Consider the following 24,622-nt stretch of genomic DNA (forward strand, 5'->3'; position numbering starts at 1 on the left):
CATTACATAAACAATTGTTAAAATCACATTTGAATATTATAGAAATATATATTAACAAAAAACAAATTAGTTTTAAGATTTAAATCAATATATTTTTTTTGTTTAATTACCAGAAGTTTTAGTATTTTGATTAAGTTGGATAGATTTATGTATCATTTAAGCTTAGACACTATGTAGCTATTTTGTTTAAAAGTTGTCTTTTCCCTTGTTCTTATTTAAAAATAGTTATAGTTACAGAAGATTATTTATGTCTTTAAAGTCCTGAATGTATAACATATTTTCTTTTAAACTTAAATTATGTTGTCTGATCTTGAAAAAATTACCAAGAATAAAGTTTTATTAAGTTATGTATTTTTATCAAATAAATAAAATTTAAGTTTGTATCTTAGCTAGCAAACAGTAGTTTTATTTATTTATGATCACATTAAAAAAGTATTTCAATACTGAAAAAAATATTTTTGGTTTATATATTATTTTTTACATTATGAACAATATATATTACAAAGTTTTGGCATGTCAATGCTATATGAAGTGATTAAACAACATAAAATACGTGTTTGTCCCATATTTAAAAGTTTAAGCTTTAAGATAATTTTCACAGTATTTAAACATTTAAACAGATTTTTGAGAAACTCTTAATAAAGCTAGATAAATCAATAAAACGTAATAAGAAAAAAAGAATTATAACTGACTTTCTCAGAAAAAAATCTATCTCCTTCTATAACTTGTAAAAAAAATTATTTACCTCAAACTTTTACAAAATGTCCTTTGTAATATTTTTTAAAATCTGATAAAATAAATAACAGAATTAGAATAACAGTTTTTGCCAAAACAAAAATTTTTTAAGTTTTTATTTATTAAAAACCTTAAAATTGAGAAAATTTGATAAGGTTGCTAAAAAATTGAAGAAGGAGATAGGTTTCTAAGATTTTTTTTTTCTTTTTCAGTCTGACCCTTATAAAATTTTTAGTCAATTGATTATGTAAACCACTAAAATTACTTAGAATTAACAATAAAAATACCAACTTGTAGTCAATACTAGGAATTTTCAATGTTTAAGAGGCATATAATGTTACCTTAAAAAGCTATACATACGTTTTCAGTTGATAAATAACACTTATATTTTTTTTTTAGTTTCCAGAATTTTCTTAGTATAACAAATAATAACAATATTTCAATATTTTAGCAATTTCAGCATACATAAAAATGGCCAATCATCAACAACTTGTAGACCAGCTGGATGCAATTAACAAACTTTCTACTGAAGAAAGGTTGAATTTTTTTATAAGTTAAAAAACTTACTTTGAAATACTTTACAACACAAGTCTCATTTTTAGAACTGTTTTAGACATAGTAATATTTTAAAATATTTCTTTTTAGGGATTTTAGGTTTTGCAAGTTTGTTGAAATAGTTTTTTTATTTAACTCAAAATGAAATCTGTACTGTTAGCACTCAATCAAGTATAGTTACAATTGTTTTGAAAGTGTTGAACTTTTCTCTTAATATATCTATTGATCATATTATCAAGATCAGATATTATATTTTTTTATAATATGAAAAATTATAATGTTTAATTTTTATAGCTAGTCAAAAACTTATTCAGTTAGGTGTGACTATTTATGTATACAATCTTACTTTTTAGTAGTACAAAGTTTTAGTTAAACAATTTTAAATGTACTTAATAAAGTACTTTTGCCTTTATAAAATATTTTTGTTGATTATAAAAAATGTATGCAGGTTGGAGCTTGCTAGGAGACAGCGTGAAGAGCAAGTGAAAAGGTGGATGGTGGGTGAAGAGGCTTTTCTCAAGCAAGCAATTGACAATTTTCATATCAACAACGTCACACCTGTTCCTAAAAAAACGCACGTTAGATTTGACCCTTGTACTACCATATTGGATGCTGCTGCAAGAAATGATGTAGATGAAAGTTAGTTTTATAGTTATACTATTTTTTAGTAAAAGAGAAAATTGATAGCAGCTTACTTTTTTAATTAGTTTTCTTATTTAAAAGTACCCTAAAAGGTTATTATGCTTAATTTATTACAACACATTTTTACTTAAAAAATATTTAAAAAAAAGTATGTATAAATTACACTGCGTTTGTTGTATGTTGCACCAAAAAAAAACTAAAAGTTAAACTTATAACCAAAACATACAAAAACTCAATATACCTGTAAAATTTTAAACAGTTCTGAAACTACTAACAGTTGACAAAATAAATCCGAACCAAACGAATGAGGATGGTTTAACTGCTCTACACCAGGTGAGTCTGAAATTGTATAAACTATAATATGTGTAGTTTACAACATTGTAGTTTATAAAAGTATGAAGCTGCTCTGCAGTTACAAGTTATAAATTAGAACATTTTTTTAACTTGCTAATATTTGATGATACTCAAGTAAGTAGTAAAAAATATTGCTGGATTTTAAAGTACATAAGACTTATTTAAAAATACTTATTTAACTAGGGCTATATTTTGAAATATTATGTGTTTATCTTTGATCTAAGAACAGTAATAAATATTATGAGACTAGTTGAATATTTAGTAAAACTGAAGAATCACTTTAATTAACACTTTAGAAAACAAGGCACTTAGATAATATAAAGTTTTGATACTACAAAAACTTTTATAAAGTATAAGAATGAAGCACTAGTTTTTTAAATGAAAAGTAAAAGATAAAAGATATTTGCAGTTTTAAAATTTAATTAGTACGTTTACTGTACTACAAACTTTTTTATAATCTAATCATCATGTGTTCATTAAAACTAGTTGATTTTTGTTCTGCCTTATGTTTCCACAATAAACATTTTTTTAATGTTATAACCATAACCATATTAAATATTTATGCAAAGAAACTTCATATTTAGTTTTGTAAGTATGCTGTAAAATCTTATGAAAATAATTATGATAAAATGAATATTTGGTTTTTAGGCCTGCATTGACAATTTAGATGAAGTAGTAAGAATACTTTTAGAAAACGGAGCTAATGTCAATTCTGTTGATAGTGAGCTGTGGACCCCGTTGCATGCTGCTTGTACTTGTGGCAACACTACAATTGCAAGAATACTTATTGAACGGTTAGAATTAAAACAAAAGTTTAATGGTTTTATAAAAAGTAATATTTTATAGTTCTTTAAAATTATACCACTGGTTATTAGTATAACTTTTTACTTTTATTGTTTATCATTAACTGTTAAAACTACCAGTACTAAAGAAATTGTGGTTTCTTGTTGTTTTATTCAAAATATTTTTAGAAGTAAAAAATAAAACGCAATTACGAAACCATAGTATAACGAAACCTACCAAACGGAGTGATAAATGTTGTGAGATGCCTATCACTTTCTCTCAAAGGAACACCATGATACCCGTTCCAAGCATCTGTTACAGTCTTGAATGTTCCTGTTGGAATTCTGCGTGCCAACTTAAACGGAGTTTCTGAAGCATATGTCTCTCTCTTGCAATGTTTGTTAAGAGGTGAGAGATCAACAATTCTTCTAGGTGACCCATCTTGTTTCCTTGTGACAACCTTACAATGACACCAGATTACAGGTTCACTAAATGAAACACATTCCAAAACACCTAACTTCTCATCCCTGATGAGATCCGCTTCAACCTGCTTTTTCCAACGAATTGGTACGTGTGCTGGAGTATGAAAAGCACGAGGTTTAGCATTATATTCCAAATGAGTTTCAAGTGGGGGCCCACTCATTTGATTAAGTGGTTTATGTGTACATGTATTAAATGTAGATGCTGCATATCTTTGTAGAACCCACTCACGCATCTTACTCAAATTTTCACTTGTAGCCTTTTTCATTCAAATTTGCAACAACTTTAGAATGCTGATGAGGCAGCTGATAACCAATAGTGGGAGAATCTCTATTTATAATTCGAAGTTCAACCATTGATTCATACTAGAGAAAAAAACCCAGTCACTGAGTCACTGACATAAATAATACTATTGCAGCTAAATACCTCATTTTTTGAAGGCATTCCACTAACAGTAGCTCTGAAAGCGCCTAAAATATTTATTGGAATTTTGTTAGCAGCCCGAATTATGACTGATACAGGAAATAAGTTATTCTTACCAAAACCAGCATCTTGAAAGTTTTTCCATCCCCAAAGATTTGACTATGGACCAGTATCAGCTAAAGCACTTACCATAACAAACTTATTTGTGCCTATTTAGTGATTTTAATTGATGCGCGTGGATGGTCTAATGTCTTGGCTCTACGCAAATTTCTCTTGTAATAAATAATGTTGTTCAACATAGTTCGTTTATTAGCGTGTAATGACATTACTTGTGTATTCTGTTGCATTCTGTATCATTGTAATATGTATCACTGTATCTGTGTATTCTGTTGCAGGAACTATCATCATAGGTTTGAACAGCATTAACCTTCTTTGGCTGGCTGCGCCAACAAGAAAACAATATCTGAATGGTTTTACATTCTGAGTTCCTTTCCCTTTGAATGGATAAAACAACTTTTTACAGCGCTGGCAAGGTACATATTAGGACTTATCTCTTACATTAAAAGATTGCTTTTTCTGTCGTTGAAACGAAGATACTGCTGATACATCCGAGAGTTCTCTGTTGCATATCTGTCCATTTCCTTACTTTCAATAAAGGATATTATCTCAAACGATGACCTGGACAAGATATCTTCAGTGCTTAAAACTTCTCTTCTAATATCTTCGTCACCTACACCTTCAAGAATCACGTCTTTAATTGCTTTTTCTGTATAACTTGTAACATTTTCTTTCCACATTCACCCTCACTAACTGTAGTGAAATTACATGTTTCTGCCTTACTTCGAACACGGGTTGCAAATGTTCTGAAAGGTTCATCGTAGTCTTGATGCAAGCTCACAGGTCTGCTCTTTTGACACCAACTGCAACTTTTATGACTGCTACTGACTCCATCAATTTAGCTACATATTCTTCTGATTTAGCCATCAACCTAGGATTATTTGCCAACATGAAATCACCAAGCACATTGAAACAGTTGTATGCTTGCATTCTGGCTGCTTATGTTCGAACCAATTTTGAATGCCTCCCACCTGCGATTGAATGCAATCCATGTTTCTTGGATGATCCCACGGTCAACTCTTGGCCGAATCAGTTGAGGTTCATTTGCCATTGATACACTTTTTGATGAACCAGAATTATTTTTATGGTCAACCATATGTAGGTCCAGAAGCCTGCAAATTAATTCACATGATTGGTCTGACATTTAGTAGCTGCATTCTTGAATTGGGCACTTTATCACAACCATAAGAAGATACTTTACATGAAAAATAACTCGTTGTAGAATCAAGTGAATTTAATAACAATGTAAAATATCTGAAACAAAACAAGTATAAACATATAAACTAAAATGAGCTTAAGCTTAGTAGTTCTACATGAACGATGTTATAAATTTTATCACATATATAATTTTAAAATACTTTTTTAAATAACTATAGAAAACTATATTCGTTTAAAAAAAAATCTTAGTAAATATTACTAAATAAACCCCTTTATAATTTGTTATTTCAAAATTCGAGTTTATTTTTTTAATTAATTGTTACCAACTTAAAAAGTGTGTAGTAAATTTTAGTTTTGATTTAACGAAATACTATATCAGGTAGAGCTTACGGCATCAGTAGAGTTAATTTATACTTATCTTAGAGTAAAATTGTATTAGTTAATTCCTATTTACAATTTTCAGGAATGCTAAAAAACCTGAAATCCTAGAATAACCTAGAACTTTAAAAAAATTACTTAAAAACCTTGAGTTTTTAACAATATTTTTACATCTTAAGTAGTAAAGTTTTAATTTGACATTTAAAATATACCACATAGATAAAAAAAATTGCCATCATCACAAAATTTTTAACAAAAACACGTTTTAAGTAGTTTTAAAGTATCTCTTCAATGTTGTTATACTGCTTAGCACAATTTTAACCTTAAACCTAGATTTAAAACTAAAAATAGACCAAAAACATATACTTTTAAAAACCTGGAAGATAATCAGAAACCTGGAAGAAATTTCTCAAAAAAACTTGGCAACCCTTAGTTTTATATTCTGAAAATCATATTAAAGTTTCAGGTCTGTTTTACTAATGCAAGTTCTTTCCTATTAAGTAGTGTAATTTATTTTTTATTAAACAAACCAAATATTTCAATTCTGTTTTTCGTTTGCTAATTTGTAGTTTAGTTTATTCATCTAACTATTTTTTTTTTAGTTCTTTTCTGATTTAGTCTCTTGATAACTGTAACAGCCGAAGTACTGATTACACTGTTTAAGATGCATTGATGTCATCCGATGTTTTGTCTCAGTGTTCTATCTACTAAAACTGTTTAGTATATTTCTCAGCTTCTGTTTTTAATATTTTTCATTGTTAAATTTACCTTGACTTGCTGCAAGGACAGAATTCACCAGAAGGTTTTGCATTTTGCTTTTGAGGGCTCCTTAGATTATGGTTTATGTTTTTGCTGTATTTGTTTAGTTGAGGTCTTTGTTGCTTGTATATCTGGTTGTAGAAATACTTATAGAAAATTTAAAACACATAACTTAACAAAAAAATCAGAATAAACTAAACCTAAAAAATAAAAGAACTATTTTAAAACGTTTTAAATTGTTGTAGTAAAATTATTGTAATCCAGAATACTTCTTATAATTTACATACTTTTTTATAAGTAATACTTTGTAAAATTTTTTTATTTGTTTTGAATTTAAATAACTTATGTATGAATAGAATAAGTTATCTATCCATCTAAAAGTTAAATAGTAGCAAAATTTAAATAAATACAACTTTAAAAAAAAAATTATCTGTATTTTTTTTAAACTAATATGTGTTTAGTAAAAAATAGATTGAGTACGACAAAAAGCAAGAATAGCTTATTTCAAACTAGATATAGATCTGGGTTGCTAAAAAACCTGGATTCCTGGAAAAATCTGGGATTTGAAAATTTAGAGTTAAAAAAATCTAAAATTTGAGAAAATTTGAAAAAACTGGAATTTTGAACAAAAGTTATAAAAAAAACATACAATTTCTAACTCTTTTTTTATGTAAAGTAACGAAATTTGGACTAGAAACAAAAATTTTACAGAAAGACAAACTTTTTTTGTATCATAAAATTTTATTATTAAAAAACACATTAAAGTAGCTATACAGTTGTTTTTCAACGTTTTTATACTATTTAAGACAGTTTTTTTTTCCTTAAGTTTAGTTTTATACTAAAAATGGACCAAAAAACTCTTTTTTTGAAAACCTTGAATAAATTCAGAAAACCTAGAAAAAATTTACAACATTTTTTGGCATGTTAAAACTTAGTTAAATTTTATGTTTTACTTAAAACTTTAAAACTAAAATTTACAGCTATTGAAGACTTTTGAATATAATATAATTCATTGACAAAAACAAATAGTTTATATTAAAATCAGCTAAGTTTATTTGCTCTGTTGCAGCTTTAAACTATAGTTTAATAGTTATTTTTTTGTTTAAACTTTACCTGTTTTAATAAAAATAAAGTATGTATTAAACTTACAGGTAATTTTCCCTATTTAAGTGTTTATAGACGGAAAGTAAATCACAAAAATATTGTTTTTTAATCGAGAACAAAGTGATTCACGCATTTTTACGTCACATTGCACCTTGCCTGCATACGTGCTTGCGTCACAACGCGTTGTAGAAACATTCAGTTTTGTGTTGATCGATTCTTTGCATCTTGGTTGCACTTGTGCTTTTTTATACGACGTTTTCCCCTTGTCCTTTTGTTGATTTTGTGTTAGGTTTCTTTGATATGATTACTTTTCTTTTTTCTGGAGCTGAAACGTATGTTTTAAGTTATAGTTCTTGCAAAGTGTTTAGATCAAATATTTTAAGGAAGTTATATTGTTAGTACTTTAACGTTTTAGTGTAAATAGTTACGACAGCAGTAGCATAAGAGAAAATCATTGACTTTTTATTGTGCTTTTAAATATATATATAATTTGAATAAAACAAATATAAACTTTAACAACAAATACTTTTTTTTTTTGTAATTTACAAATCTTTCATCTGGAATAATGTTTTTTTACGAGACAACAGTGAACTTTGTTTTGAAACTATGTTAAAGTAAAATTACTACAAAAAAAACACTCAACAGAAGTTTCTTCTACTTAAAATAAATTGCAAACTTGCAAATTTTTTTTAGTAGTTTTAAAATGTTTTAATATTTGAAAATATTTAATTTCCTGTATTAAATTCTTATTTTTCAATTAAAATACTTATTTTTCTATTATAAAAAAAATAAGAACTAATATACACCAAAATTTTTATAAAAATGTTTAACTTAAATCATTTTAAACTTTCAAAAATAATTAAAAATAAAAACAGAAACGCCGATCTTCTAGCCCTGAATGCAGATCAAAATATGCCGTATGATATTTGTGAGGAAGACGAAACCTTGCATTACGTTGAATCTGCTATGGCCGCAAAAGGTAACCTACCCAAATTTATTTTTTTATTCATTGTATGCATAAGGTTGTCGTAGAACTGTATTTAAATGCAATCACTTGCTGCAAATGTACAAATGGTTCAAAATTGCGTTATAGTTGGCTTCAAACTATGGCTTTAAAATATTTTTGGGTATAGTTTTAATTCACTATACAAGTAAACATTGATAATACGAATAAAAATGAATAGTCTCGATGCATTAATTTTTTTTAATGCTATTTTTTTTAACTAGTTTTTAGAAAATATTTACAAAACAAATTGATTTACTATATAGATTCCTAAAAACAAATAATAAAAAGTTGTAATAAGGCAAAATGAAAGTTTGAAAACCCCCACAATTTGATTAAGAAAAGTACTTAGGATGTACTTTATAAAAAACTAATATATAAAGGTATTCCTGACATTGTCAGCTTTTACATACATTTAAAATTGTTGCGCATATTTTACAAAAAAATATTGCTACTAGTTAACTTATCAAACGAGAGTAAAATTTAATCCGACAATGTATTACACGTTTAGTTAGCAACGATTTTGTTGCGTCATTTCAACTGTACCCACAAACAAAACTTTTCAGGCTAATGTAGTTAATCGCGTTTGACTAGTAAAGAGGCTTATCGTATCTTTTTTTGCCTGATGAGTTCTAATGAGGACGAAACCAGGTCGCATAATGTCACATGGATTGATAGCCAAGTGTTTGTTATATGATTGCGAAAACATATTAGTTTTGCTTTAAACAGGCGAAATATTGTCACGAGATAAATATTTTTAATATTTTTAAGCAGCCATTTTGTTAGAGATAGAAATTGTATAAAAAGTGTATAAAAGTTGTGTAAAAAGATATATTCTAAAAGTATGAAAAAGATAATGTTACAATGTCGTAAAAAGATAACCAAGTTAATTACAATATAAAAGTTAACTTATTATGAAAAATTATTTAAACAGATAAGTTTCTAGAACTTGATAACACATTTTAAATTATGTTTTTTATTTGTTAAAACTTATACAAGATAAATTTGATAAATAGTTTTTAGAGATAAATATAAAATGATCTGTACATGTGTCTTATAAAACATAACGACAATCTTTTCTAAATATATTATTTTTAAAACAATATAGTAAATTCAAAATATGTACGATTTCTTTCAGTTTTGATATTCGATATCGCAACAACCTTAACTTTGGGCGTGTTTTAAAAATGATTTTGTTATGGTTTAGAACTATGGATTCTATGCTGTAAAGTTTTATTGTTCACGTCAATACAGTTGGTATAGTTTCCTCCGCGTAGTTCTACACTTATGCGTTTATGATAGTTCCAATCAAAATTGGCAGGCATCACCCAGGCGCAAATAAACAGGATACGGGGCACTGAGGAGCGGGAAATTTTGAACGACTTAAAGCTGAAGGCGCGTTCGACGACGTTCGATCCCAACGAATCAGACGATACGGACGCCACCCGCGTGAGTTTTAACTTTGAGTTGTTGGAGTCACCTTCCTTTTTAAGATTGTTTAATTTAATGTCTAATTAATCTGTTTGTGAATGAAAAAAGGTTGTAGATTTTTTCTTAGTAAGTTTATTTTGGTTGTATAAGCTGGGTGCTGTTTTTATATGAAGCGACTGAAAAAAAAGCGACTGAAATTTGCATTAAAACTCTGTCGGCCTGGCTCGACGCACAGCGATTACACTATGACCTTGTTAAAATGTTTGCGTTGCGGTTTGTTGTGATTGCATTATTGATCAACTTGTTGTTTTCCCGTCTAAAATCCGCGACAAAAAGCTAAGTTTGTTAGCCGCAAGCCCCACCGGATTACGCTTAATTGGTGGCTCGGTGACGCGCAAATGGTTTTAAAGCGCTTTTTAGCCGGCCTAAAAGTTCGTTTAAAATTGTTTAAAAATAGAGTACTTTTTTAAAATGTACTATACTTTTTGTTTTCCTAGTGTAAAATTTTCAAACGTCGCCTAGCTCGATAGAATGTATGAGCTAACTGTTGACATTGCTAGGTAAATATTAGCTTTGCTAAATCATTTGGATTTTTTTGTGCTAGGTAAATTTTTATATTTAAAATTTGTGTAGTTTATTTTCTCACGGTATTTTTGAAGCTAGCTAGGATGTAAATAATTAAATGTTTGAGTATTTTTTGGATAAACTCAAATGCATTACACTAAATACAAAGAAAATGGTTTGATGTGTAATATATGTTTTGTCTCATGCTATACTAGACTTCAAAAAAAAACTTAATGAAATTTCTTCAGTTGAGTTTTTACGGAAATAGTTTTTCAAATACTATAAAATACATTCTAAGATTTAATTTTTTTTGAGTTACTATTTAAATATAAAAAGTTTATTTAAACAGTTATTTATGTACTTAGTAATATAGTAAAACAAACATAAACATTTTTGCCAATGTATATTGACTTAATTTGATGAAAAAGTCTCTATTTTTTTATCTTTTTGAATAAAGCTATACAGATTAATTTTAATTTACCTCACTTATATTTTTTTAAATATTGGTACGCTGTGACTGTTTACAACTTATGTTTACTAACTTACTCGGTCAGCAGTGAACAGTTTTTTTCCATATGTCATGTCTTTTTTGAAGTAGAAAATAACATTTACTATTTTATTACTTTTAGCAGTCATTTGTGTTTTTCACTATAAAGTGTTACTTAGAAATACGACAAGAAATAAAGTTTAACTATGCTGGTCACGGCTTAAATTTTAAATAAGACGTAAAAAGTAGTTAATTAAACTTTATTAAGCTTGATTATCGTAAATTTTTTGATTTTTATTTAAATTTTTTATAAGAGATAAGTTGAACAAATTTTAGTTTAAAATTTTATTTTTTGTTGTACTTATTGTTATTTTTATGAAAGATATTCTTATTTTTATATACTTTTTTAATTTACTTTGAGTTTTTTTTAAGGTTTATATAAACTTATAGAGAAATAAAACTAATTATCTTATATATAATAATGATAATTGCAGTTAATGATTAATTTTTATAGCTTAAACAAACAGCTTCGTATTTTTTTATAAACTAATAAATAACTTATTCTTGTATACTTTATGATGGCAATATTTTTTACCTTACATTAATTAAGTTCATCAAAAATAAACATTATCAAACGTTTTAAATAAAAGTCTACAAGTAAAAAACTTTTAATTGTAACTTAAATACAAATAACTTTTACAAGTTTTAGATTAATTATTTCAATAAATTTACAAACAATAGCTATAATATTTAATGTGGAAAATTTGTAGTCAATCGTTTGCTAATGAGATTCTAGCGAATCAAGTTCAATGGAATATAAAATAATAACGAATTTCCACAGAACTCTTTCTTTATTAAACTAACATATGTTTCTATGTGTTAACAAGTTAAACACACTTCAATGAAGCTCTGTAAAAAAATAAAGGAAGGAAGAGTACTGTGAAAATTTGTCAAGTTTTGTCTAAACATTTCGTATTTTTACAATACTTTTTTATAATATTTAAGTGCTTGTTAGTTCATAAGCAAGTTCGTGTTACAGCTCCATTTCGCGGCGGCTCACGGTTTCAGCGACTTGGCGAGGTTTCTGTTGAAGCAGGGAGCTCAAGTCGATGCTCGAGACAACGACGGTTGGACTCCCCTTCATGCAGCTGCCTGTTGGTGTCATGTCAGTTTGATTTTTGTTATAAAAATAGTTTTTGTTACGTGAAAACATTAACCAATATTTGTTGTTGTATTAAACAGAGTTCGTGCGCGTCAGGCTAAGTCAGGCTAAATCAGTTTTTTTGAAAAAAGTTGAAAAACGTCAGGCTAAATCAGTTTTTTTATTTAAAAATTTCTACTTAAGAATCTCAGTTTTACTCAATTCAAATGCTTGAAAATTTTTGATTAAAATAAATTGATAAATCTTTTTAAGATCAAATTGAAATGGGAATTTATCTCTAAATAAATATTTAGTTATTAAAGACAAAATCAGTCAGTATTAGTAAAAATAAATGCTTAAAACCTTTTGTTGAATCTCGTAATCACCTTTTTCACAATTTAGTCTTATTTTATTGAGTTATAACTAAGCTATGAGTTGCTTTTTGCAGATTTTAAAGCTAAAAATATTTTTGTGATAAAGCTAGTTGAAGTCGGAGACTACAATAGTACTAATTAAGAACTCCCAATATCTAAAATGACTTCTAAAGGGGATTTTCCTTAATTTGAAAAAATGTCAGGCTAAATTGGTCCCAGTCAGGCTAAATGAAAAAAATTTCGCCCACGAACCCTGATTAAACCAAGTTGATTATTTAAATTAGTTTAGAGTAGATAATAAACTATTTTAAAAATTGCACACTTTAAAAATGTCAAAACAGTTGTAAATTATATCATAATTTTTACAATATGTGCAATTTTCAATGTGTTTAAGCACTGCTCTATTAGTTCGAATTATATGTTCTTTTATTCTCACAAACAGTTATTGTTCAGTTTCGCCATATACTGGTTGTCTAAATCGCCTGGATACGTGAATTTATAGTACACGCAAATTTAATATATTCGATTTATCAAATCCTTTTAGAGAAATATCTCTCCCTTTTTATAAACGCAGTACGTATTTTTATCCCAGTATCTTCAAAAGTTTTCATAGTTGATTTTAATGCTTTTTTCACATAAGGTGTTGTTATGAAGTGAAAACAAACACTTCATAACAATTTAACTTTGCTTTCAAGATTTTTTTTCAAACTTATTAAGGACATTTTTTATATATTTCATATTAATTTTAGTTACTCTATTATGTAAAACCTGGCTCGCAAAGCATTTCAATACTTACAAAATACTGCTCACCACTGGTATACAGCATTCTATAGACTATGTTACTTGAATAGGTCTAGATAGGTTTTTTTACTAAAAGTTCTGTTTAAAGCCTTTCCGTTGTATGTTTTAATATAAACTCAAGTGTCATAACATTTAGTGTTGTGACTTACTGTATTTTGAAATAGAGTTTTAACAGAAAGGTGCGCTTCATGATAAAATGTCGACCTAGCTCTACATTTAAACGTAAGGTATTGTAAAATCGATAGCTGTATTAAATATGTTTGAAACAAAGTATGATATTGTAAACAGCTCAATGTTTTTGCGTTTGCTAAATATAGAAAGTTATTAAAAAATTTCTGAACTTTGTAAATGCCATAAACTTCCATTATAAAGGTAGCGGTTTAGTATTTAGATAAAACTGGCTAAAACTTTATGTGTCAAACTTTTATAATTTTTCTCAGTAAAGTAAATATTTTTATAAAAGTTTATTATTTAAAAAAATTGAGATTATTTTAAATTCTTATTTAAAAACAATTTTTGACGCATATTTTCTGAAAAGATTATTAGTTTTGCTTTTAATGACTGTCACTAAGTTTTAATTAAATACCATTAGTTTTTTTTACAACTTATTTAGTTTATAAATGATGTAAATTTTACAAGGTGCTAAATTTTTAAAGCCGTAATAGTAATTACAAAGTTTTAACTGAAATTTAAAACTTCAGTAGCAAACTATTTTAAAGACCAAGCAGAAGTGTATGTTTAATTTAGTAAACTTAAGTTTTTAATTTTCTGCATCCCAGGTTGATAATTAAATCTGATGTGTAACTTGCTATGGTTTTAGTTTATTTTAAGTTTTTGTTCTTTTATTTTTTAAGAATTGTGCATCTAATTTAAATTTTTAAATATAAAAATACTTTATGTCTTATGGTAAACTAAGTATAATGGTGAATTTCGTTTGTAATTTTCAAATTGAAACAGATTGATCTGGTCGAAATTTTGGGATTTGAATACAATGCTGACCCTACCATTAAAAGCAATAATGAAGAGATACCATCCGGTAATATTTTTATTGTTTATAAAGCTTTGAGTTTAGAAAGAACGCGTAAATACTTATTAACAATGTTTATCCTCTTTATAGACTGCAAATTATTTATCTTAAAAGGTGCTTTACCTTAAATGATTAATTGAAATTATTTACCAAATAAAATAAAAACTTGAAAAACAATTTACGTTAAACAAGATAAGCGAATTTAACTGTTATGTTTTATTAAAGCTTTTAGTTTGTTGTTTAAGCATAAAATTAAAATGATAAAATTATTTAATCAAACATAGTATTTCAGAAAATATATTAATGTTATTTTTTATTTTCTAAAATGTGTTTTGAAAACGCTGTCATGCTGTTTATTTCTGTCACCTTTTAATTTATATTTGGAGTTTAATAGTTACTTTTTTGTTGTATCTTATCAAAAATTTAATAATTTATATGTTAACTCTTGTGTTTTTTGGTAAAGATCTTACAGATGATGAAGTTATTAAATCCGTCCTGCTCAAAATCAAACAAAACAAGGTAAAGCAAAAAAGTAAAAGCAAACTGAAAATGCCGTTCCATAAGTTTGTCAATGGGAGTCAAAGAAAAAGTAATTCTAGAGGGTTAGTTGTTTTATTAATTGAATCAATATTGTAGTTTTGAAGTAATGTTTTAGATTAAATTTGAATCAAATACAGACATAGTGTCAAGAGTATTTGTATGATTTAAAACAAACTTTTATTACAAAAAAAACTGATTAAAGGCAAATGGGTTAGTTTTATTTAAATGTTGATTATATTTAAAGGTCTTTATTTTAACTAAAAGTTGTTATTTATAATTAAATGTAGTTTTTAATATATGATGAGACAAATTCGGACAGTTCAACAGGATGTTTGTAGAAGGGCGAAATTAAAATACTACTTCATTAAAAATCTCTGTCTACAGTTTTAAAGCAATATTTTTCAAACTTTCTCAGTTTAATTTTAAGCTAATAATAAAAAGTTTTATTGTAGGAATTTTTAAAAATAAATTAAAATTTTTAATTTAAATAGTTATTAATAAATATTGATTTTTTTTCATCTTTTGATCATGAATTTTTTATTTATTGGTTGTTTTTAGTTTTTACAATAGATTTTTTTTCTTTTAATGCAACGAACATTTCCTAAAAATTTGATGTCAATAGCTTGAAAAATGAAAAAGAGTTCAAATTGTTAGTGATTTTTTAAGTTTTTGAGTAAATTGACAGTGAAAAAATTCGGTATATACGTTTGTATCGGAAACTTTTGTCAAAAATAACTTTATCTCAAAAGCTATTTTTGTTACATAAAAACTGACTTATACTTTAAGCTTTAATATAAGAATCAATATTATTATTTATTAAATTATACCTTTATTGTTATAGTTCTTTACATAATAAAACGGAAAGATTATAGTTATTTTATTAAGGTTTTTAAAACAAACTACCTCCTTTTTTGTATGACACAAAACTGTTGTATGTTAATTTTTTTACTTGTTTTTTATTTATAGTTTCTAAACAAAACGACAAAAAGTTACATAAGACTTCATATAAAGGTATAGAAAAATCAGTTCTTAATTTAAAAAAAATTAAATAAAGTTTTTCCTATTTAATAAAAAGTAAATATGGATCAGTTTATCATTTACATTATAGCGAAGTTCAATTTACCATTTTACAATAATAAATCATTAATTTATTTGAAGATAATTTTTGACTATTTTCTCATGTGTAAAGTTTTTTTTGTTTATTCTAAAATATTTAATGAAACATAAGTAAACCAAATCACTTATAAATAAAATAAGTTGTCTTACTTTATTAGTGTAACAAGTAGGTATAACATTTATTTGACTATTTATAAATAAATATATATTTATTTTTACTTAATACAGTTGTACTACAGTTAAATATAGTACTTAACATATTGTGTCAAGCTCTACTTTTTATTTTACTATAAAAATACTCTTTATGTAACCTGTCGTATTTCGAAATATCTCAGCTACTTGTTTTTATATCCGTTTTAAAAATTATTTTTCTTTGAGCAATAAAAACATGATTAAAAAAATACGACCAAACTACCTAACACATTGAAATATAGTTCTTTTGAGCAATAAAAGTAACATTAATTCTGTTTGATATGCATTTTAAATAAGCTTATCAAAGAAAAAGTACGTACTTTTAATTATGTTGGCGTTCCTGGTTAATGTCTCTATGACGTCACACTTAGTGAAATAGCCTCTTTTAAAATCAATAAACACCATGTTCGATCAGTTTTCCGTCGAATTAAATTTATAATGATGAGAAGCAATGTTAGCTGGAATTGGATTTCAATAAAAGTTGACTGAAAGCACACGTCATTGCAAAGATAAAAATCTGAATAATTTCAGCTTTAAGCTGTTTGCTAAGCTGGGTTAACCTTTTAAGTTTTATTTTATTTTTTAAGTTGAAATTTTAACGAAGAAATTTAAAGTTTTCATAACCATATTGGTTATACAAAAGTAGTACTTCTTTTAAGTAGTAGTAAATTTAAATTTTTTTCTGTTTTTTATGTGGTAAAGTTTTCATATTTAATACTTTGAATAATCTTTCATTGAAAAACTAAAAGATGTTGTTTTGTGCTGGAAAAAACACCCGTTCTATTACTAAATACAACAAATTCATGATAACCAAATAATTTTAGTATTCACTAATAATAAAGACATACTAAATTTAATTTTGTAATGCATAATTAATAATATACTACTGCGTTTAATAAGTTGTTAGTATAAACTTTAACTCTGAAGAGATTTATTCCATCATTTTCTTTAAAATATCTTTAAAACATTTTAATCGGCTTTTAAATAAAATAATATGTCTCTTTGTACATATGTCCTAACAAAGTAATTTTAAAAAAGCCAACAACTTAAAGTTTTTTATTAATTTTAAGTGTTTAGTGGTAATCAAATTAATTTTACTTTAATTATTTTTATACTGTTTCCTATTAAAAAGCATGTTTTAAACTCTTTTATCTGTAATGCTTTGTTTTGCAATAAACCAAAAAAAATCGTTTTCGATACTTTAAATTTGAATATTACTTTCATAAAAAGCATAAGAGTTACATAGAATGTTTTAAAATAGAAATAGCCGAACATATAAAAGTTCTTTTAAAAAATAGTTTATATTTCTAATAATGTTTTTCAACAGTTTTAGCGGGTATATATAATAAACTATATTCTTTAGTATCTTAGCTGTTCAAACTTTTTTATCACTAAAATTCTGATAACAAAAAATATTCTAAGTTGCTGTATTTAGCCAATCACACATATGTTATAAATAAGTTAAACCTAAGTCCTAAAGCATTGAATTTGAGTGTAAGCACAATTTGTATATAATATGTATAGCTAAAATAAAAAATTCTTTGTTAAATTTTCCGAAGTAATACTAAAGTTTAAGTGTTTGTAATGTTTATTCTTTATAGTTTAAACAAAATCTTAATAAATTTAAGATATTTTTACCAAATATTTTTTTAAAATTTTGTTATTAATATAATATTTTATCAAAATTAGTTGATTTGTAAATGTTATGTTGTGTTTTTCTGTTATTTTTTTTACTAATACTTTGTTATAGTTCATGTATACAGCGTTTATTTAGATGTAGTGTTTTACACGTGAAAACTATGAACTCATTACATTTGTTGTATAGAAATTTAATTTATTTTTGTGTAAAACTTGGATAATTATTTGTTATCCGATTACAAATAACTAACATTAGTGTTAAGTCTTATTTTTCTTACATTTCGTTTATATTAAAATTAATTATGCTGGTGATAGTCTTAATAATAGTAATAGTTATTATTGTTTTTATCTTTATTATTTGTGTCTGAACCTAAACAACTAAAAATTAGGTTATTTATTTAAAAATCATTCATCAAAAAGTACTAAAAATGTAATTAGTAGCTTAAACAAAATGTTATATATTTTCAAAAACCTTTAATTTTTTATCTAACGACGTTTCTCTATGTTAAGTTAATAACACAGTTATAGGAACTTTTATAATGATGTTAAACAATAAACTTTAAATCTTCTAATCTCTATAGAATAGCTTAATTAAAATAACACAGCGAAGATTCACTTAATATTAATTAAAGTTAAATAGATAAGACGTATACTTTTATATGCTAACAAACTTCCATTTTTTTACGTTTTTAAATCTTTATAACTAAAGATTAAACGTAGTGCAAGTGTTACTCTTACAAATACGTCAAAACAGATGTAATAGTCAAAAAAAAAAAGTTTTATCAAAGCAAGTCTTGATGTTTGTAAAAATCCATAAACACCCAAATTAAGTTTAGATTAAAAATATGAATATCAAACTAATTTTCATTAACCTTTTAGTAAAATAAAATTGTTCGTTTGGAAACAGGCAATCAATGCGAGTTCGTAGCAAACGTGACAAAAAGAAGGGAATATCCGCTGTTGAGGCAATTTCCGAGGCGCAGTCGTTATTCAAGAATCCTAGTTTAACCGACAAAGAAGAAAGAAGCGAAAAAGAGCATGTAAGTTTAAAATTTAAAACTAGTTTTCAATACAAAAAACGTTAAAATTAATTATAATCTGTCTTCTTTTTGCTTAGTTTTTGATGATCCCAAGGAAGTTTAAAGTAGTTTTTAAACTGAACAAACGTTATAAGTTGTCACTGACTTTAAACGGTGTTTGTCTAAGGTAATCCGAGTGTTTTATTGAATAAATTGTTTAATATTTGTAAGACGAAAATACTTATGATGTACAACTATAATATTTCTTTTTACGATACAAGTTAAAAACTTAAAACAATGTGATTTAATCATTAAACTTTCTTTGTTTAACAGAGTAGTTAAGCCTTTAGATTTTATAAAAACATTTAATGCAGCTTTGTGATAATATAAAAACACTTCCCTGTTACGTCATAAATTTAAGTTTTATAAATATGTTTATTTTTGTAATTACTATTAGTTTTTGATTGAAAAAACACACTATTAGGTAAATATTTTATTAAAACTTTCAAATAAGTATTTTTTTAGAAATAGTTTTAGTATACTTTCTAAAAATATATTTTGTTTTGTACTAGATAACTGTTTTGTAATATAAGTTATTAGTTTATGTTTAAATTTCCAGAAAGTTCGAATCTAAAATCAAATAAGTCTTTATGTGTTTGATTTTTTAACAAAAACTATTTAAAAAGACCTGTATTTTATTTTAGTTACAACTGATACTTAAGTTGCTTGATTTATATTATTGTTATTGTTTGATAAAAACTGTAAAGATCAGCTTAATTTATTAAAAAATCCGTTGCTCTCTTTTCTTAACCTGACCGCCATTTTGTTTTCTTGAAAAAATAAGTAACTTGGTCAAACTGCACAATCAAAATTTCAAATCTCAACGGTTAGTCTATAAAATTCATCTTTTCAAAACAAAAAAAGTCTTTAAAAAGCAATTGCTGACTTAATTTCAAACTTCAGTCTGGAAAGAAGTTCAAATTTTTCCACATTCCCAAGTTGACTTCGCCTTTGTCGAGCAAGAAAAAGCCTTCGTCGAGTTCAACTTCTTCGTAGTTGTGTTTTCTGTGCAGGGGTGGGAGTATTTTTACCGTGCCTTCTTATTCCCATCTAACTGACCGTTTCCTTTCATACAAAGGTTGTATTTTGTTCGCTGGTCACTTAAGTTGCCAGTAGTTGTTTTTTTTTTGTCTTGTCAAATCGTTTCAAAGTGATATTAGTTTTATTTAAGTTATAAAATAATTGGCATGACATGTAAATTTTTGTTTTCGTTTGTTGTTTTTGTTGTAAAAATATGTCATAAGGCTAAAAAATGACCAAAAAAGTTACTACAAAGCTAAGTTGTTACACAACTGAATAAATCAAATTTTGGCAGACCTTAGACAAGTTTAATTGAATAAATTGAGTGCTTTATAAGTGATTAGTTTTACTTAATAAATTCGAACAAGCTGTATTTCAAAAAGTCAACCTAAGTCAGTAAATAACTAAGTTAGTTTTAATGAGAAGAAAATAAGTAAACTTTCATTTTTATTATTAATTATATAAGTTTTCTTTAGTTTAGGCAAAGAGCCAAATCTTTTTTTTTTAATTACTTGTTTGCTTTAATAAAAAGATATTTAAAAAAAAACCTTCAGTTATTTTTCTTTGTCATTCGTGAGTTTAAGTCATTATTTAGAGTAGTCTTACACGAATACCGTCAATGTCAAATTTTTTTTTGAACGGTACTAATCAACATGTAGTTTTTTGTCTTTTTTTTTCAGATTCTATCTATTTATTTGACAAAAGTGAAGTATTTAATTTTATTGTAAGTATAAATGAACAATATAAAATATTACACTTAATTTAGGTATAACAATATGGAATGAAATAGTTGCAATTTAAACGCAAAAAATATGCTGTACAAGTTAAAGATAAACTACGTTTCATAAAATTCATTATTTTCATTGTTTTGTGCAAAGTATTTTGATCTTAAATAAAATTAAAGCTTATCAGTAATATAAACATACATAAAATGTACCTGAAAATTCATATTTATGCATTATAATGAAAGTTTGCATTAATGAATGTATTGTACTTAGTTAAAATTCACACTTTTGTTATTTACTTTGAAAGTATTAAACGATGAATTAGCAATTCATGGTACTTCAAATATCTGACTTATCATGCTTAAAGTCTGCGCACAAAACATAAAATTGACTTTTCCGAACATTTAGCAATTTTCCAAGCAACTCTGGTCTCAAGCAGTTAACCCGTATCGATTTCGTGCAATTCAATTACAAATGTATATATGCAAGCAGCCATGTGGCACTTTCTTATTGTTAATCAGTATCGATTCCCTTCACTTTTTATCGCTGCGCTCTTATTGCATGCTTAAATACATATTTTTTTGCTGGCACCTTCTCCCTTGATTTGGAGTGAGGCGAACGTGCGTGTGTTAGTACAACTTTCGACCACTTTCTACGCTTTGATTGTTTTTCTGTTTGTTTTAAATCGTTCGGTAAAAATAGCCTTGCTTGTTTTTATCTTTTTATTTTATTGGGTAGTGTTTGTATGTAAAGATCAGCATGAAAAAAAATTACTGACATTGCTCTATTTTTTATTTTTACAACAATTCCACAAGTTACATTTTAAGAATTATTCTTAATTTGTATTTGCAGGAAATGTAACTTACTATAAATATTAGAATTGCATCTTTATCTAAAAACTTCAAATAAAAAAAGTTCAGAACTATATTTAGTTAATTTAAATTTGAAGATGCTTAAATTTTGAAAGCTTCAGGAGAATTTCTAATAATATGATAATACTTAAAGCCTTTTAAAAACTTTTAAATGAAAAAAATTTTACTTATTATATAAAGTTTTTCTTTCAGTTTAACGTTTGCAATGATGTTTCATAAATTTTAGTACCTTTAAAAAAAACAGTTAGGAAATTAACTTATAAATTAATAAAACAGATTGTAATATTTTTTTAAATATATATTAACCTGTTAAGTTTTAAAAACAAGTTGAAAGTAAACTGTATTTTAGTTTATATATAATAAATATATAGTTCAGCATGGTATTCTTGATTTCTACATATTTTATGAAGTAAGATGTAACGTTATAAGGCGTTAAATTGAAACGCCTTTAGTTGAAATAAAGTTTTAGCACAAGAACATCTGTGGTATTTTATGAAGTATATAAATAAGTTTTTTTAAAATCTTCAGATAACTTTTATCATTTTTAGTTTAAGTTATCTAAACTTGTTAGTATTTTATGACAATTTTTTAATTAAGTATTACTTAATGTTGTATATGCAATCTATTTTCATTTTAGATTAAATATACTTGTATAAAACATCTTTTTTTTAGTTTGAAGATATTTTATTTTTGTGTAGGTAAGCTTTTAAGGTTTAACATAACTATAAAAGCATGTCCAAGTTAAGTGTATCATATTTGTACACTATTATTGTGTGATTTCGTTCTTAAGTTTCCAGTTAGTTACCTTTTATATATTTATGCGATTTTTTACAAAACATTATTTTTAAAGTTTCTTAAATAACAGAATAATTTAAATTCTTAATAAACAAGGTTACGGACGGTAGCGAGTCATCACAACATTCGGAAGATGAAGTCTTTGAAACAAACACTGCCGTTTCTCATTTAGAAGCAATAAACAACGATGAAAACTCACCGCCGAAACAAATCTCATTGCCAAAAGTCAATGAGTCTTCGTCCAGTAAAGTCAAAAAACAACCACTGTTGCCCGTGGCAACCAAGGAATCGGTCGGAACGCGATTAGGCGAGACTTTGAGCGAGCTTAAAACTCGGAGGGCCAAGCAAAGGCTTTTGTCGGCGAGCAATCACAAACAGTCTCTTTTAATTGACGAAAGATACGTTGGTCGATCCAACGGTCAAAATAGTTTGGCAGACGACGGAACACCCAAAGAAACTAACAAAGTTTTTCGTGAAGTATCACGTTTCGACAGTAAACAATCAAAAAACACTAAGATGACTAAACACCAGGGGCGATGCATAGTTTCCTGATCTAGTTTTATTTTAGTTTTTATCTGTATTTTAGTGATTACCCAATGTGCTTGATTAGTATTTTGCTTTATTTTAAGCTCAACTTCTGTTGTAAACAATATATGAAATCGTTTTAAAGTTTGTAGTTTTTTCAGACCTGAATATTTTGGAATCAAATTGTGAGTTACATTTTATTATTTTTACTTAAAAACTAATAGTGACACTGTGTTATGAATATATTACGTATCAACTATGGCATTTTTTTTTGTAATGTTAGTTTTTCAGATTATCACTTCTTTGTTAAATAATAATTATGTATTTTGTTCTTTTTACTAATTTTGGACTAAAAGCCAACCATAACCGTTTCTTTTTTATAAACTTTGTTCTATTATACTTTACAATCAAAAGCGTAATAAACTTAACATCATTTTAGATTGTTTTTAAAATCAGTTTCTACTGCAAACTGCTTTCAAATTAATGATTTTACAAACTTCAAAGTGACTTTTATGTGCTGCTTTTGAATTTTCGCTCTAAAAGTGCAAAAAGTTATATATGAACTGCGAGTGGTATTTGAAACGTACTTTTGTAATGCTTTTGGAGAATCAATTTAAATCCGTTTTAGTAAACTAAGTTTTAAAAGCCATTGATATCTTTGCTTAATTCCATTTTGATGCAACATTTCTTGCACTCTACGAAATTTTCTTCATTTTTAGTAAATATTCTTTCTTCAAATGTAATTGTGATAGATGTCATAATTGAGTTTTTAATGATCATATTGAAGATTTTTTAATTAATCTTTTTTTATTGTTTTCTAATGTTTTAATTTGGATATTTTTGTGTGTTTAAACTTGAAACAAAAGATTTAAATTAAATATAAGTTATTTCGCAAGTAAGTTTAATTGACTATCGCAAGTAAGTTTTTCTAAGAACATGACCACTACGATAGTTTTGTATTAGTTTTAAAATTGTAAAGCTCTATTTGTACAACATGACCAATTAAAAAAAGAGTTGATGGTTTGATACTTGGTTTATAACAAAAAAAAATTATAAGAAACAGTTTCTTGTTTTATTTTATTCTTGTAATGTACTTATACTCTTAATTATAATCATAATAAATAGTATACTAGTTAAGTTAGGCACAGGTGAAATCATATTGTAAATGTAGCAGCTTATTAAAAAAATAAATGAAATTAACTTTTTTTAGTTTTCTCATTTTTAAACTAATCAAAGGATTATTTCTTATGACATTTCAGAAGTTTATCTTTATACTAAATACATATTTATTATCTTTCGGGTTTTACCTTGTTTACTCTATGTGTTGTTATTTTATCATGATTATATATTAAATGTTGTCAAACGTAAATTTATTAGTGAATTTTATTAAACATGTACTAAAATTATGTAAGCATTAAAGAAGTGCAGTTCCATGTTCCACAATTTTACTCTTACAGTTGATTAGTTTTATACAACAATTTTTGTTAGTGCAAACCAATTACGATATAAAAAGTCTTTACATAATACTATAGTATCATTTTCGTTTGAGAAAACAAGTAAATCTTTGTAAATGATCAAATAAATACTTCGTTTACAACAAAAGTATAAACTGAATAAAGATACTATGAACTTGGTTGTATTTAATTTTGTTACCATTAATTTTAGCAGTTTAAGATATTTTTGATTACTTGTAATCTGACCTTTTTTAGCTATTATTACATCTTAAAAATTGTTGTTTGACTTTCAATATTTGTTTATAATTTTATAATATGAATACATAATAAATAATACAAAATATGAATGA

The 24,622-nt window shown here is 26.1% G+C and overlaps 1 protein-coding gene across 2 annotated transcripts; it reads left to right on the top strand.

Annotated features, from left to right (window-relative positions):
- The first annotated feature begins 1,190 nt into the window (after positions 1-1,190).
- Positions 1,191-24,103, top strand: LOC145829473 (uncharacterized). 2 transcript variants are annotated; one of them, XR_014369558.1, is made up of 12 exons: positions 1,191-1,271; positions 1,739-1,929; positions 2,192-2,265; positions 2,935-3,080; positions 8,364-8,467; positions 9,813-9,940; positions 12,013-12,138; positions 14,247-14,325; positions 14,780-14,918; positions 18,710-18,842; positions 19,785-19,959; positions 22,390-22,497. XR_014369558.1 is itself a non-coding variant. In XM_082937276.1 (11 exons), exons 1-11 carry the CDS (start codon positions 1,207-1,209, stop codon positions 22,843-22,845), a joined length of 1,641 nt encoding a protein of 546 aa, XP_082793402.1. In that variant the 5' UTR covers positions 1,191-1,206; the 3' UTR covers positions 22,846-24,103. The 2 variants fall into 2 exon arrangements, 1 of the variants encoding a protein (XP_082793402.1); XM_082937276.1 differs by lacking the exon at positions 19,785-19,959 and having other exon boundaries at positions 22,390-24,103.
- Positions 24,104-24,622: the final 519 nt, after the last annotated feature.

The sequence above is a fragment of the Thalia democratica genome, chromosome 2 (genome assembly GCF_965202585.1).
Source record: "Thalia democratica chromosome 2, ktThaDemo2.hap1.1, whole genome shotgun sequence".
In the NCBI taxonomy this organism is placed as follows: domain Eukaryota; kingdom Metazoa; phylum Chordata; class Thaliacea; order Salpida; family Salpidae; genus Thalia; species Thalia democratica.